The sequence below is a fragment of the Bos javanicus genome, chromosome 8 (genome assembly GCF_032452875.1).
Source record: "Bos javanicus breed banteng chromosome 8, ARS-OSU_banteng_1.0, whole genome shotgun sequence".
NCBI lineage: Eukaryota > Metazoa > Chordata > Mammalia > Artiodactyla > Bovidae > Bos > Bos javanicus.
This window is the reverse complement of record NC_083875.1, coordinates 2,177,103-2,193,381: the sequence shown is the minus strand read 5'-3', so window position 1 is coordinate 2,193,381 and position 16,279 is coordinate 2,177,103. Positions and strand designations below refer to the sequence as shown.

The window sequence follows — 16,279 nt, the reverse complement described above, 5'->3', positions numbered from 1 at the left end:
GTAAAATGTATTTTTGTAAGCACTGAATGTGCCAACCCTAAGGTCTACTCCAATTCAATGATTTCATATGAGAATTGCAGGCACGAGAAGAAAGAAAGGACTCAGAAGGCAGTAAAGATAGAAAAGAGATATTCAGCTTGTCTAGTTGTTGCTCATTCGTTTCTGACTCTTTGCAACCCCGTGGACTGCAGCATGCCAGGCCTCCCTGTCCTTCACTACCTCCCAGAGCTTGCTCAAACTCGTGTCCATTGAATTGGTGATTCCATCCAACCATCTCATCCTCTGTTGTCCCCTTCTCCTCCTGCCTTCCATCTTTCCCAGCATCAGGGTCTCTTCCAATTAGTTGGCTCTTCACATTAGATGGCCGAAGTATTGGAGCTTCAGCTTCAGCATCGGTCCTTCCAGTGAATATTCAGGGTTGATTTCCTTTAGAATTGACTGGTTTGATCTCCTTTCTGTCCAGGGGACTCTCAAGAGTCTTCTCCAGGACCAGAGTTCAAAAGCATCAATTCTTTGGTGCTCAGCCTTTTTTACTGTCCAGCTCTCACATCTGTACATGACTACTAGAAAAACCATTTGTCTAGTACATCTTAGTTATTATTAGTAATTTGGGAACTTTTTAAAAGTTAGATTAAATCAGTTTTTTTATTTCAAAAAGTTTGAACCTCAGAAAGACATACCTTCTTATAAAACCCCACCTGGGATTTGTGAGTAAAAGCGTTCTGGGAAAGGAATATAGACAAGTTACTGCCACAGGAAAGTTCTATCTAATTCTCTCTGGTTCTGGTATTAGCATTGATGATATGACTATGGGTGGCTTTTTCTTTCTGTTTTCTTCATATTTTCTTGGAAATGATTTTTTTTTTCCCTTTTTTCCTCATGGAGAAAGGCATGAGAGCCTAGCCCACCCACCACCCTACTCCCCCTCCACGATCCTGTCCTGTCCCAGCCCACAACCTCTGAAATGATTTTTTTAAACAAGGAAATCTAACTTTTAAACAAACAGCCAACTTTGCTAAATTAACCAAGAGTAAATTTGGTCCTTTTTGGTACTTTGGTATGTCAAGTTCTACTATTACAAGACTTTTAAAAATGCATTCTATATGGCATTTAGAAATAATTTTGTTTTATACTACTTATATTCTTCCCTGACTTGTTATAAGATGAAAAGCTATCTACAAGTTTTCCTGGTATTTGGAGGCACTCTCTTAATCTGTTTCTTCTGATTTACAACTTAGTCACACAGGAGAACTAAAAATGACCGCTAGCCAGCAGTAACTAAAGGGGGGAGAATACTTTCCCTATAAAATACACTGATGGCGTTGCATAGGTAAACATTTTTGTAGCCTGAGTAAAATGAATATTTTTAAATGATGGTACATTCAGTTTTTACTGTATATAGCTCTACATTGTGGAAAATTTTAAAAACAAATACATTACTCATTAATTTTGAAATAAATCTTTTAAAATAATCTGAAAATTTAAAGAATTTCAGAAGTAAACAAATTTGTTATGCTTATGGGGTCCATGGCTGCCACATTTTCTTCCAGTAAAAGCATTATTTAGGCTCAGGTGCTTTCTAATTATACTTTAGAAAAAAGGACAAGGTAAACTGGAAGGTGTGGCCAAAGAGGACTTTGGCACAGATTAGGTATTATCAGACTAAGAACCTGAATTACAGTTAAAGAGAGAAGACACATTCAAGAATTCCAAGGCACTGGGGTGGGGTGGGGGGATGCCTAGATCAGCTACAAACTGCCACTTGCCATCTGCCTCTACATGAGATCAAATTCTGAGCCGCTGCAGCTGCTGACCTTCAATACCCCCTGAAAAGAGTTCAGGGTGGAGAGCAGGAACGGAGCACTCTGTGCTCTGGGAAAACTGGCAGGACAGGTCTTCAGAGGGTTAGGTATTTTCAGAAGCCAAATTTATGAGCCCATTTCTCACATCTCTTCTTATCTAGAAAAGCACTGAAATCCTCCATGGTGACCTCTGCTCCTCATGACCAACCATGAGCCTGCTGATGACCCTCACCCGTCCTCCCACCCTCACCACCACAATCACATACTCACCTCCCTGCCTCCCACCTCTTTGGAGCAGTTTCTCAGAGCTATCTGAGGTGCTGTCTCCCTGACTATAGTCATCATTTTGCCCCAGATAAAGTTTAACCCACAATTCTCACACTGTGCATTTTAAGTCAACACTCGGGACAAAACCTCTGAAGAACCAAAACCAAGAATTAAGAGCACATAAAAGGACTTAAAACTTCAAAGGGAGAAGGTGTCTCTACTTCCAAACGCGCCCTGATTCTACCCTCAAACTGATGTGGGAGTCTGGAGGTATGTGAATCAGGGAGGCAGGTGTACACAGGATAGTGTGTAACCGTATACTATAACCACACATATATAGCTATATATGATCTTTCAGCCCCTCCTAACCCACAGGACCCAAAAAATCTACATTAGAAGTACTTTAAAAATAAAAGTATTTTTTGCCTTTAGATCTAACTACCAATTTACCAGAAACAAAAAAACATAGAAACATGTTAAGTGAGAGCTCAGGAACACAATAAGGAGAACCCAAAATGGGAAACAAATGACCAGATTTCTTCATCAACAAATGAATGAAAAATAAATAACAGGGGCCGGGGGGAGGGACCTGTAGAAATTTTTTTAAAAAGATTAAAAGGATTTATCAACCAGTTTCAATGTAACAACTGTGAAACAATTGGGAAAATGTGAAATAGACAAGATCACTAATTATAAGGAATTACTTATTTTTTAGATGTCATAGCCTTTAAAAGAATCATCTTTTACACATACATAATGCAATATATACAGAAAAACCACCACCACTACCTAGAGCAGTAGTTAAAACAGACCTCAGTGCAGAGGTTGGCTCGATTTTCCACTACTAACCAATGATATGACTGTATTGTCAAGACTTCATAAATAAGTCATTAGAATTAGAGTTAAAGTGGATAAATTTTTAAAAATCAATATTCAACGAACAACTGAACTTCAAAATATACCAGCAGTTAGCATGTTAAATTTTAAAATAAAAATTGCATTAAATAGCAATAGCATTTAAAAATTACCTAGAAACAAGTGTAACAAAGAATGAAGACAAAAGTCAATAGGAAGACTAAAGGCATTTAAAAAGACAAGTATATGGAGAAGTATATCATGTTCATGAACTGAAAGATTCAAACCTATCTACAGACTTAATAAAATGACAGTCAAAATCCCAACAGGAACTAACAACACTGTGTATCAACTATATTTTTTAAAAAAATAAGATTTCTTTGTGGCAAACTCTGCTAAAACTTACATGGAAATAAAAAGGCCTGGGAATAATTAAGACACTCTTAAAGAACAGGGGAGACTTGCTTTATTTACCAGGCACTGAGACTATTTATAGGCTTATAGTGATTTAAACAGAGTGCTTTTGACATAAAGCTATGAAAATAACCAAAAGTACATAATAGGGAGTCTAGAAATAGATCCTCCTTTATATGTGATCCTTGATATATAGCAGAGGTGGCACCATAAAAGACTGTGTAAGCAGTGGTTTTCTTAAATAAATGGTATTTGGACCACTGGCTATTTCCATGAAAAAAAAAAAAACAAAAATTATATATACCCTAATCCACACACATTTACAAAAATTGCTCAGATGATTATAGACCTGAATGTGGAAGGCCAATGAAGCTCTCACAAAATAACAGGGAGAAATATCTTCATGACTTGAGGGCAGGGAAATTTTTCATAAAGACACAAAAACCATTAGTCATAACACAAAACATTATTATCCAGGACCATATTACAATTAACAACATCTGATGAACAGGGTCTGTCCATTAGGAGAATGTTACAACTGAATGTATTTATCCCACCAAAATGTATACAGAGAGAAATAATCACCAGTGTGGTGCCATCTGGAGGTGGGGCCTTTGGGAGGTGATTAGGTCATGAGGGTGGAGCCCTAATGAATAGGATTAGTGCTCTTATAACAGACCTCCCTGGAGGTCACAGAGAAGATGGCAGACCAGGAACCAGAAGTGACCCCTCTTCACCAGACAAGGAGTCTGCCGGCCTCTAGAGCTGTTAGAGCCACCCAGACTGTGCTATTTCTGTTCAGATCAGATCAGTCGCTCAGTCGTGTCCGACTCTTTGCAACCCCATGAATCGCAGCACGCCAGGCCTCCCTGTCCATCATCAACTCCCGGAGTTCACTGAGACTCATGTCCTTCGAGTCAGTGATGCCATCCAGCCATCTCATCCTCTGTCATCCCCTTCTCCTCTTGCCCCCAATCCCTCCCAGCATCAGAGTCTTTTCCAATGAGTCAACTCTTCGCATGAGGTAGCCAAAGTACTGGAGTTTCAGCTTCAGCATCATTCCTTCCAAAGAAATCCCAGGGCTAATCTCCTTCAGAATGGACTGGTTGGATCTCCTTGCAGTCCAAGGGACTCTCAATAGTCTTCTCCAACACCACAGTTCAAAAGCATCAATTCTTTGGTGCTCAGCCTTCTTCACAGTCCAACTCTCACATCCATACATGACCACAGGAAAAACCATAGCCTTGACTAGACGAACCTTTGTTGGCAAAGTAATGTCTCTGCTTTTGAATATGCTATCTAGGGTGGTCATAACTTTCCTTCCAAGGAGTAAGCGTCTTTTAATTTCATGGCTGAAGTCACCATCTGCAGTGATTTTGGAGCCCAGAAAAATAAAGCCTGACACTGTTTCCACTGTTTCCCCATCTATTTCCCATGAAGTGATGGGACCGGATGCCATGATCTTTGTTTTCTGAATGTTGAGCTTTAAGCCAACTTTTTCACTCTCCACTTTCACTTTCATCAAGAGGCTTTTTAGTTCCTCTTCACTTTCTGCCATAAGAGTGGTGTCATCTGCATATCTGAGGTTATTGATATTTCTCCGGGCAATCTTGATTCCAGCTTGTATTTCTTCCAGTCCAGGGTTTCTCATGATGTACTCTTCATGTAAGTTAAATGAACAGGGTGACAATATACAGCCTTGACGTACTCCTTTTCCTATCTGGAACTCAGCAGTGGCCACAGGACTGGAAAAGGTCAGTTTTCATTTCAGTCCCAAAGGCAATGCCAAAGAATGCTCAAACTACTGCACAATTGCACTCATCTCACACTCTGGTAAAGTAATGCTCAAAATTCTCCAAGCCAGGCTTCAGCAATATGTGAACCATGAACTTCCTGATGTTCAAGCTGGTTTTAGAAAAGGCAGAGGAAACAGAGATCAAATTGCCAACATCTGCTGGATCATGGAAAAAGCAAGAGAGTTCCAGAAAAACATCTATTTCTGCTTTATTGACTATGCCAAAGCCTTTGACTGTGTGGATCACAATAAACTGTGGAAAATTCTGAAAGAGATGGGAATACCAGACCACCTGATCTGCCTCTTGAGAAATCTGTATGCAGGTCAGGAAGCAACAGTTAGAACTGGACATGGAACAACAGACTTAGAGCAGGCCAAACAGACTAAGACAGAGAATGAGACACCACCCACAGAATAAAAGATACTTACACTCATGTAATGGGAAGCCTGTATATATAAAACGACTAATGTTACATATCTCTAAGACACACAGGTCGATGGAAAAATCAATAGGTACTTCAAAAAATTTTCTTCAAATAGTCCATCAGCATGAAAAGATGCCAAGGAAATGCACATTAAAGCCACAATCAGAATCCATGACACAGTCAGCAGATGGACAACAGCAAAAGTCAGACAACCCCAAGCAGTTGATAAAGGTGGAGCTGTCATACATGCTCACCTGAGTGTAAACTGAATCAACACTATAAAAAATAAAGCCTACAACCTGACAAGTTCACACCCAGGCCAATGAAACATGTGCACATACCCACCAGGATACATGGATCGTATTTAAAACAGCAGTGTCTGTACCCACCAGAAACAGTTAAGAACTAGCAGACCCATCAGTAGCAGAATGAATATCTATACTGTGGTATATTGACAAAAAAGAGTGACATAGTCTTGAGCAATGTCACAACAGCTACTCCCTGCAACAAAGAAGATTCTTGAAAATCATGCTTTGTAAAAGCAAGAAACAAAGGAATATGTACTGTATGATTCAATTTATTTAATCTTCAAAAGCTGGGTATGCTACATGACAATCCCGATGATGCATACCTAGATGATCAAACCATAAAGGAAAGCAACAAAGTGACCAAAGAGATAATAGTATTTATCTCTAGGGAAAGGGAAAGGGGTGTGGTCAGGAAGCTGCTAGAGTGCAATCATGCTTATTTCCTTAATCTGAGCAGGTTGCAAAAGTGCTTGCTGTGTAGTAACTCATTCTGTACAAGTATGCTTTACGCATCTTTATGATGTGTGTTATAAGTCACAATTCAAAAGTCTTTGAATTAGAAATTTATCCTGCCATTTCTGAGTCTATTAGAATTTAGTGTGAATTTATTATTCTTTTTTCTTCCCTATCCTAATCCCCTCTAATCGAATCTTATTTACAGTCTCAAACAAGTTACAAGTAACAGGTTCATAATGATCTACACTGACAGGTTCATAATAATCTATTCTGACTTTCATTTGTTCTAAGCATAGATTCTTTCAAGGAATTTCCTCTAAATGCTAGTGTTTTAGAACTGTTTAAACAAGTCCACTGACTCCCTATGATTTTAGGTATTAATATTTACCTCAACTGATGATTTTATAGGTTTACTTCATAACTACTGAAGCCTTTTTCAATTCTTAACTGGAGCCACTGCACAAACAGGAATTTAACTGACTGTTTTCTCAATTCTCCCAAGAACAGTTCATAAGTAATGGTCTCCATGCACAGAGCAATAATTCATTATATCATGACATTAGGGTAAGGAGGTAGAGTATGCTGCTGCTGCTGCTGCTGCTGCTAAGTTGCTTCAGTCGAGTCCGACTCCGTGTGACCCCATAGACAGCAGCCCACCAGGCTCCCTCGTCCCTGGGATTCTCCAGGCAAGAATACTGGAATGGGTTGCCATTTCCTTCTCCAATGCATGAAAGTGAAAAGTCAAAGTGAAGTCGCTCAGGTGTCCGACTCTTAGTGACCTCATGGACTGCAGCCTACTAGGCTCCTCCGTCCATGGGATTTTCTAGGCAAGAGTACTAGAGTGGGGTGCCACTGCCTTCTCCAGGTAGAGTATCAGTTCAGTTCAGTTCAGTTGCTCAGTCATGTCCAACTCTCTGCGACCCCATGAATCATAGCACGCCAGGCTTCGCTGTCCATCACCAACTCCCAGAGTTCACTCAGACTCATGTCCATCGAGTCAATGATGCCTTTCAGCCATCTCATCCTCTGTCGTCCCCTTCTCCTCCTGCTCCCAATCCCTCCCAGCATCAGAGTCTTTTCCAATGAGAGGTAGAGTATAATATTAAACAATTATTTATTGACCTAGTAATTTCAGTAACTTTCAATGGACTTCTTTCTGTAGAACAATTTACAATAATTACAGGTGACATCTGAGATAAATACCATCAGGTTCTATAGATGATAATCAAAACTAAGCTCACATCTTCCCAATGATCTTTCTGAGAATACCCAACCACCATTTGATTGCCATTGCTATAACAGACTAATTTCATTAAGGCACCCCTTTAGCAGACCAACTTCTTTTTCCTAGTTTGTTAGTAACATCTTGAATTACAGCACTTCATAAACTTAGTATGGGGTAGCTCTCCCTAAACACGTGACCTTACCTATATCCGTGCACATAAATTCAGCAAGTCCCCTACTCCACGTATATTAGGTAGGAGATTCAGGTGCAGAGAAAATCTACAAGTTGGTTGGCAACAGAATCTGAAGGGTGTCATATGTATTAAGAACATGACAGTGCTTAGAATGAGTATCAGATGAACCCTAGAATTATTTGCTCATTTCTAAAAATAATTCTGAGCGGAGTGTTTGAAAGAGGTTTGACCTTCTCCCGACAGACAGCCATTAAATGATAGTGGCCTTGTTTTATTATGAACTTTAAGAATTTCTAAAAAACCTTTTACTGAGGACTCATGATATAGCCATTTCACGTTCTTTTAAAGGGTTGAGCCTATGTTGCCAAATTCAACTTTAAAGGCAAACGCCTCACTCATTAGAACAATGCCACCAATGTTATTGGGAGATGCCGGATGAAATTAAAATCAACTTGTCACCTGCTGAAGACCTCAAGCACAAACATAACCTCTGAAAAGCTGTAGCACAGTCAAATTATTCTAACTCAGATTACATTTCTTAGATTTCTGAGCTGTACCATAATCTTACACCGTCAGTAATTTGTTTCTGCTTACAAATTGCCAGGCGAGGATACCGAGTTTACTAAAAAATTACTGTTCGATTATGTTATTAACGTGTTTTCCCTGCAGCTGATACCAAATAAACTTCATTATTCTTATTCACAGAAACTGACCAACTCCAATCATCTTAGCAGCATTTAGAGTTTTTAGCAACAATTCTACCATCCATTTTCAAAATGTATTCACTATACATTAACTAATGTTAATAAATGCCATTCTCCCAATATTTTTTTTCCAGAAATTTAGAACACATTCATGTATTCAAATATTATGCAACCATTAAAGCTAAGGTATGCTTTTGTAACATAAGGCAATGTTTTTAACATTAACTGAAAAAGGTCCCAGGTTCCACCTTGTACATGGCACTACCAGCTTCACATACTAATAACGCAGAACTCTCCCTTGCACCCCCAGCCCCCATCCCGTCAGCACATCTGGCTTGATTCACCTGGGATTCTCTATTGACTCCATCTGCTCTGCAGGTCACTCTGCCCATCAGAGAACCCATCAGCTGCCTTCTGACCTACGACACTCACCTCCCTGCTCTCACTACCTTCCAATCCACATGGCAGCTGAACAATCTTCTAAAATTACTATCACCATACTAACTCCCCCATCACTCTTCAGGGAAAAGGCCCAACACCTTAAAATGCAGAGTTTCAACCTTGCTTAACCACCCCTCCAGCCACAGTCCCTTCCCACTCTAGCCCCTAACTCCATCCTCCCCAAGGATCTCCCGACTGTACCCACACTTGTACCCCAACTCCCAGCACCCCACTCCTTGCTCCCATCACCTGCTCGACTCCTCATTTTTCACTTCTCACCTCCAATGATGCATCTTAGATTCCCTCACTTATGTGTCCTCACAACCATACTGCTTCTTGACAGCATTCACCTTAACACCACTGTCACTGTTTCCTGTGGGGTTACTATTTATTTCAGCGGTGCTCTCTCTCTCAGCAGAGCCCAGACTCCATGAGAGAGACTCGCATCACTCTTGTTCACTGCTCCATCTCCAGCACCTGGTGTGGTGCCTGGCCCATAAAGGAGCCTAACAATTACTTGCTGGATGGAAAATACATAGAAGTCTAAAAAAAATACACCAAAACTGTCAGTTACCTGTGGGTAGCAGGATTATGAGGGATCTTAATTTAGCATGCTTAATTTCTATCAATCGCATTTTCTACAATAAGCACATTTTGCTTTTATTATTTATAAGTTAATGCTTTTAGACTCATTTTTTTTTTTAATAAACATTACTTTGGACTAATTCTAGATGTGTAAGACAGTGGCAAAGACTGTACAAAGAGGTCCTGAGTATCTCTCACTCAGCTTCCCAGACTACCATCCCAAATATTCATTCTCAGTTAATATCCTATGTGGGCTTCCCTCATAGCTCAGTTGGTAAAGAATCTTCCTGCAATGCAGGAGACCCTGGTTTGATTCCTAAGTAGGGAAGATACGCTGGAGAAGGGATAGGCTACCCACTGCAATATTCTTGGGCTTCCCTTGTGGCTCAGCTGGTAAAGAATCTGACTGCAATGCACACCTGGATTGAGTCCCTGGGTTGGGAAGATCCCCTGGAGAACGGAAAGGCTACCCTCTCCAGTATTCTGGCCTGGAGAATTGCATGGACTGGATAGTCCATGGGGTTGCAAAGAGTCAGACACGACTGAACAATTTTCACTTTCCCTTCACTTTCACAATGTCCTGTGTGTTCAGGGCATGTTCTTCTCAGCTAAGAAACTGACATCGGCACACTTCCACTAAGGAAAGCCCAGACATTCTCTGGCTTCACCAGCCTCTGCCACTGTCCTCTCTCTACCCCAGGGTCCCATCCAGGACACCACACTGCATTTAGGCAACGCATCTCTCAACTCGTCTGGTCTTGACAGTTTCTCAGTCTCTCCTTCTTTGTCATGACCTTGTCCCCATCAGTCTGGCTTTGTCTACAGTTCCTCCTGTGCTTAGACTGGGGTTATGAGTCTTTGGAAAGGCAAGTGTCACCAAGGCAAGTGGTCTTCTTGTCACATGCTGGGGGTATGCGATGTCCACACGGCCTCACTGGCAGTGGCACCTCCAGTATCCGGTATGACGGTGTTGGCCAGCTCCCTCCACTGCGGAGTTCCTAGCATCCCAGGCTCTAGTCTTGGGAGGCAGCCACCACATGCAGCCCATCATCAAGGGAGGAGGGTAGAAGGCAGCTCCTCCTCGTCAAGGATGGACAGCTACACAAATTATCCAGGAGACTTGTCTTTTCTCCCCCACTTATAAAATGTTCAGTCATTTATATCAGTTCCTATCATTTACATTGCATAAATGAACTCATTTACATTGATCTTACACTTTGGATATAATCTGCTGCTGCTGCTAAGTCACTTCAGTTGTGTCCGACTCTGTGAGACCCCATAGACGGCAGCCCACCAGGCTCCCCCATCCCTGGGATTCTCCAGGCAAGAACACTGGAGTGGGTTGCCATTTCCTTCTGCCTTATTTTTGTGCTCAAGTGGTTCCAGGTTTGGCCACAAGGTGCTCTCTCAGGTTCCTTCAGTGTTCCTTTGACCGTCCTGATCTTTTTGTTTCTGAGCATTTCCTTCCTTCTCATACTACACCCCTTGTATCTTCCCTGCCCCAGGTCTAGAATCAGCACTTCTCCAAGGCAACCCAAGTCATCACTAAACCCTGCAGTTAACTGTATGAGATTATTATGAATCCAGGATAACCTATGTGAATGTCATGATGTAATCTGTTTGACTAAGTACAGATAGCCTTTGAGAACCCAGGCCAAAACTGCCACAAAGGACTCAGACGTGTAACAGTAACATTTCCACAACGTCTTCTACTATATTGTTCTATTTTGTTTCCAAGATTAATCTGAGTTGGGTGAGTAGACTAGATATTTCACATTCATTTTTTAGATAAGAAAGATGACAAACGCAAGTGCTGGCACGACTAACCCCAGGGCGCTGGATATACCGTAGCCCACCTCTTCTATCCTGTGGCTTTTCCCTCCTGATGACTCTTCATTTGGGGCCCCCGTGTGATACTGTTGTGACAACGTGGGTGTGTGACAGTTCCTGCCACTCCACTGGCGCCTTATGTGTCCAGTTAAACCAAAACTTTTCTCAATACACCTATATTAGTTCAATAAATAAAAAAGGAAAAAACAAGACTCCTAAACATTATAAAGTAAACCTAGCTAATATGTTAAACAGAATGAATATTTTATAAAGCAGTAAACTTTTAACAAGCTTCTACTGGAATGTATGCCAATATATTAGACATTTTGAGAAGGGAGAAATAAACCACACCCATGGCTGACCATGGTTGACTAATATCCCAGTGCCACAAAGTTTAGAAATAAAGAAAATAAGATTGCTCATCAAGAGTTAAGAAATGCCATTAGTACATAATGGATCAGCCCTAAATAGAACAAAGCAGACAGAAAAACAAAGGATAAATATACTGAAAGATGGCAAGCTTAGTCCAGGAAGAAGGCAAGGTATAACCAAAATAAATAAGAAAAGCCAAGAAAGCAAACACAACAGAAGCAACGTAGCTCACGACACAGGAGGGTCTAACCCACACCTGAGAAGTCAGGGAAGGCTTTCCAGGGGCGTGAGGTAAAACCTGAGGAGCAAGGCACAGGTAATGACAGGCGTTACAGGCAAAGGAAAGGTGTGCAGAGACCTGGAGTTCAGCCAGCCAGGCACAAGCTCAACTTTAACATTCGCAAGGCCCAGCGAGAGAACGTCACAGAATGTTTGCCATATGGCTAAACATTTCAGTTATAACTCAAGTTAAACTGTTCAGAAAACACTTTCGATCTTTCTATGTGGACAAATACACCTTACAGTCAGTTGGAAGTTTTGGCTCACCGTTTTATAAATCTGCAGACAAATTGGTGACAATTTGCAAAACAACAGAAAGCATTAACAAGGGGCTTCCCTGGTGGTTCAATGGATAAAGAATCTTCCTGTTAACGCAGGAGACGAAGGTTTGATCCCTGACCTGGGAAGATCCCACACACCACGGTGAAACTCAGTCAGCGCTGCAACTTCCGAAGCCTACACGCCTAGGGAAAGCGTGTGCTCCACGGTAAGGGGAGTCACCGCAGTGGGAAACCCGCACCGTCACAACCAGAGCCCCCGCAGCAATAAAGACTCAGCACAGCCAAAAATAAACAAACAAAAATAATTGTAAAGCATTAAAAAAAATTCCATCATCCAGAGAAAAATCACTATTTTGGTTTATCTCCCACCAAATGTGTGCAGGGTGTGTGTACGTGTGTGTATTCAGTATTTTGAGAACTGGGATCACATTATACACGCAGATTTTGCCCTTTTTATATAAGCCCTTCCATTCACATAGCTTATAAAATACCAGACAGCAAGGCGCCGTACTCAGTTCCCCATGTGCATTTTGCAGCTGGCTTATCTCAAGTCAGAACTCCCACAGTGCGGTCACAGAGCCCTGGAGACACCAAGGTCCGCAGCATTTTTCCTGAGATGAGACTTCTGCGCGGGCCACCTACCACAACGGTGACAGACGAGCACAGGTGCGGTGGTCTGAAAGGACACGATGTGTTCTCTTCCACTTGTGGAAGTCAGAAGTACACAGTCCAGGTGTCTGCGGGGGAGCCCCTTCTGGAGGCCCCAAGGGAGAATCACCTCCACACTGTGCTCGGCTTCCTTCCCTGGCCGATGGCCCCTTCCTCTTGTTACTCCCTCTGCTCGCCACATGACAGGCCAATGAATCTGAGACGTGCTGAGGCAAGGAAGAGCCAGCAGCCCAAGAAGATGGCAGGCTAGTGCCTCAAAATAACCATCTAACTGGGGTGTGGAAGCCAGGTGTCTTGTATAGATTAGAGAGAAAGAAGCAATGAGGAACTAAAGTCAAAAGGCAGGAACGGGAGATGCAGTGGGGAAGTACAGTGAAAGGGTCTTCAGTCTAGCAAAACATCTTCAAGGGAGCGGCCAGCCTTTGGAAGGGGTGTGTTTATCTCATCTATTCACAGGTGGGCAGGGACAAACTCTCTCCGTGAGCTGAACAAAGGCGCTTTAGTTTACAGCCAAGCAGAGGGGCAGGGTTCTCCAGGCAAGCCATTGAGTATGATGAAAGCAAGTCAAAGAAACAGTTTCCAACATGGGGTCAGAACTGGCTTTCTCCTGCAACTCTCTCAGCTGGCCAGCCCCGGTTTCAGACTCATCCTCGTGCCCCTTCCATTTAAGGATGCTTGGGATTTCAATGGAGCTACCCAGATAATCCTGGATAATGGCTCCATTTCAAGATTCTTTACTTATTCAAATTGCAGAGTCCCTTCTATCATGTAAAGTAACATATTAACAGGCTCCAGGAATCAATCACAGGGGTGGGGGAGGGAGATTATTCAGCCTCCACAAGACTCTCTTTTTCACTCTATTCATAGCGCGAGAGCAAGGAGTAGTAGGTAGTGGCTGGCGTTCAGCACAAATCCCAGTAGCACCAGAACCTTCCTGCTGGCTCAACTGGTAAAGAATCCACCTGCAATGCAGGAGACCTGGGTTCGATCCCTGGGTTGGGAAGATCCCCTGGAGAAGGAAAAGGCTACCCACGCCAGTATTCTGGCCTGAATTCCATGGACTGTATAGTCCATGGGTCACAAAGAGTCGGACACGACTGAGTGACTTTCACTTTCACAAGTGGCACCAACACAGACTGGCGGGCACTGAATTCTCTACCACCACATTACCATTAGACAATAAAAGCCTGATTCCCTTTCAAATGCCCCTCAGGAAACAGGAGGTTATTCAGTTTATGAAAGTGCAACTCTTGAGTGGACATCCTTTTAATGGAAAGAACACACAAAACCCTTTTGCATAGACTGTTCAGCAATGGTGTCATCTTGAGGAAAAGCAGATATTAAATTTTGGGAAAGATGTATTCACCAGTAGGGGCCTGACACCTTCCCAACAGATGAAGACTTCTGATAGGATTGTGGGATTATTGGTGGCCACACTGAAAAACATGACTCACTGGTTTTGTGTAATAAAATAATGTGAACATTATTAGCAAGATCTAAAGAAATCTGTTATGGGCTGAACTGTGCCCCACCAAATGGGTACAAAAACACCCTGCCCCCCCCCCCGCCCCCCGCCACAGCACCTCAGAATGTGACCTTTATAAGAGTAATTCAGGTTAAGTAAGGTCACTGGGGCGGGGCCTAATCCAGGAGGATTAGTAAACTCATGCCATCAGGCCACAGATATACACAGACCATATGAGGACACCACCAGGAGACAGACGCTTACAAGCCAAGGACAGAGGCCTCAGAAGAAGCCAACAGCCCCGCCAACACCTCCGTCTCAGGCCTTCAGCCTCTAGAACTGTGGGGAAGTTCCCAGGTCTGTGAGGAAATTAATTTCTGTTGTTGAAGGCACCCAGTCTGTGTTAAGGCAGCCCTAGCAAACTAATAAACTAGTGACAACTTCCAAGTGACTAACGCATGTTACAGGGGTTTCCCAGGCGGCTCAGTGGTAAAGACTCCACCTGCCGATGCAGGAGATGCAGGAGACTCGGGCTTGATCCCTGGGTCAGGGAGATCCCCGGAGAAGGAAAAGACAACCCAGTCCAGCATTTGTTTTTATTTATTCGGCTTCACCGGATCTTAGTTGCAGCACAGGGGATCTAGTTCCCTGACCGTGGACCAGACTCAGGCCCCCTGCACTGGGAGCTCAGAGTCTGAGCCACTAGCCCACCAGGGAAGTTCCAGCACTCCAGTGTCCTTGGCTGGATAATCCCACGGACAGAGGACCCCCGCGGGCCACAGTCCACGGGCTCACCAAGTCAGACACGACTGAGCGCTACGCAGATTACAAATGCATGCATGGGTGACAGAGTCACTCAAAGCACAAGATGGGCTCATGGATTTTAATTAACACAATGCAAAACTTTCATCACTATGGGTTCAGTTGCCATACTGCAATTAACCTTTAGGAAATTATCATCTGTTGAGTTTGGGTGTAGTATCAAAGAAGGAGATCCACAATGATCTGAAAAGGCTATTAAATGATTTCTTTTTTATCTAACTATATATTGGGTTGGCAAAAAAAAAATTGTTTGAGTTTTTCCATAAGATGTAATGGAAAAATCTGCATGAATTTTTCAGCCAACTCAATATTTGTATAAGGCCAAATTTTCTTAAATATTTCTCAGATGTTTCAACCAAACAACACATCACAAGGCTTAGTGGGGAAACAGATCTAAGAATCTAGATGTTTTGTTTCCTATGAAACAGACATTAGACATAGTTGTAAAAACATGAAACAACGTCACTCTTCTCAGTTTATTTTTACTTTTGAACATAAAGCTAATTTTTAGCTTAAAAAAGTTATTAATGTACTTTTGCTATTTTTTAATGAATTTAAGAGGATTGATACTTTGATTTTAATTCTTAATATGGTAAATATTGATATTGTAATCATCTGGCCCCATCACTTCATGGCAAATAGATGGGGAAATCAGTGGAAACAGTGGCTGACTTTATTTTGGGGGCTCCAAAATCACTGCAGATGGTGACTGCAGCCATGAAATTAAAAGATGCTTACTTCTTGGAAGGAAAGTTATGACCAACCTGTCAGTTTTAATATGACAGCATATTAAAAAGCAGAGACATTACTTTGCCAACAAAGGTCCATCTAGTCAAGGCTATGGTTTTTCCAGTGGTCATGTATGGATGTGAGAGTTGGACTATAAAGAAAGCTGAGCGCTGAAGAATTGATGCTTTTGAACTGTGGTGTTGGAGGAGACTCTTGAGAGTCCCTTGGACTGCAAGGAGATCCAACCAGTCCATCCTAAAGGAGATCAGTCCTGAGTGTTCATTGGAAGGACTGATGTTGAAGCTGAAACTCTGATACTTTGGCCACCTGATGCAAAGAGCTGACTCATTTGAAAATACCCT

The 16,279-nt window shown here is 42.2% G+C and overlaps 1 protein-coding gene across 5 annotated transcripts in view; it reads right to left on the bottom strand.

Moving 5' to 3' along the window:
- CLCN3 (chloride voltage-gated channel 3) overlaps positions 1–16,279 on the bottom strand; it is an 89,379-nt gene that overhangs the window by 51,942 nt on the left and 21,158 nt on the right. The window contains exon 1 of one of the 5 annotated variants that reach the window (XM_061424919.1): positions 12,875–14,375. The exons of 3 other annotated variants lie outside the window; for them this stretch is intronic. In XM_061424919.1, the coding sequence (XP_061280903.1) occupies positions 12,875–13,082 (208 nt within the window). In that variant the 5' untranslated portion in view covers positions 13,083–14,375. Of the gene's footprint in view, positions 1–12,874; positions 14,376–16,279 lie in introns of those variants that run through there. One more of the 5 variants, XM_061424923.1, reaches the window with a different exon arrangement.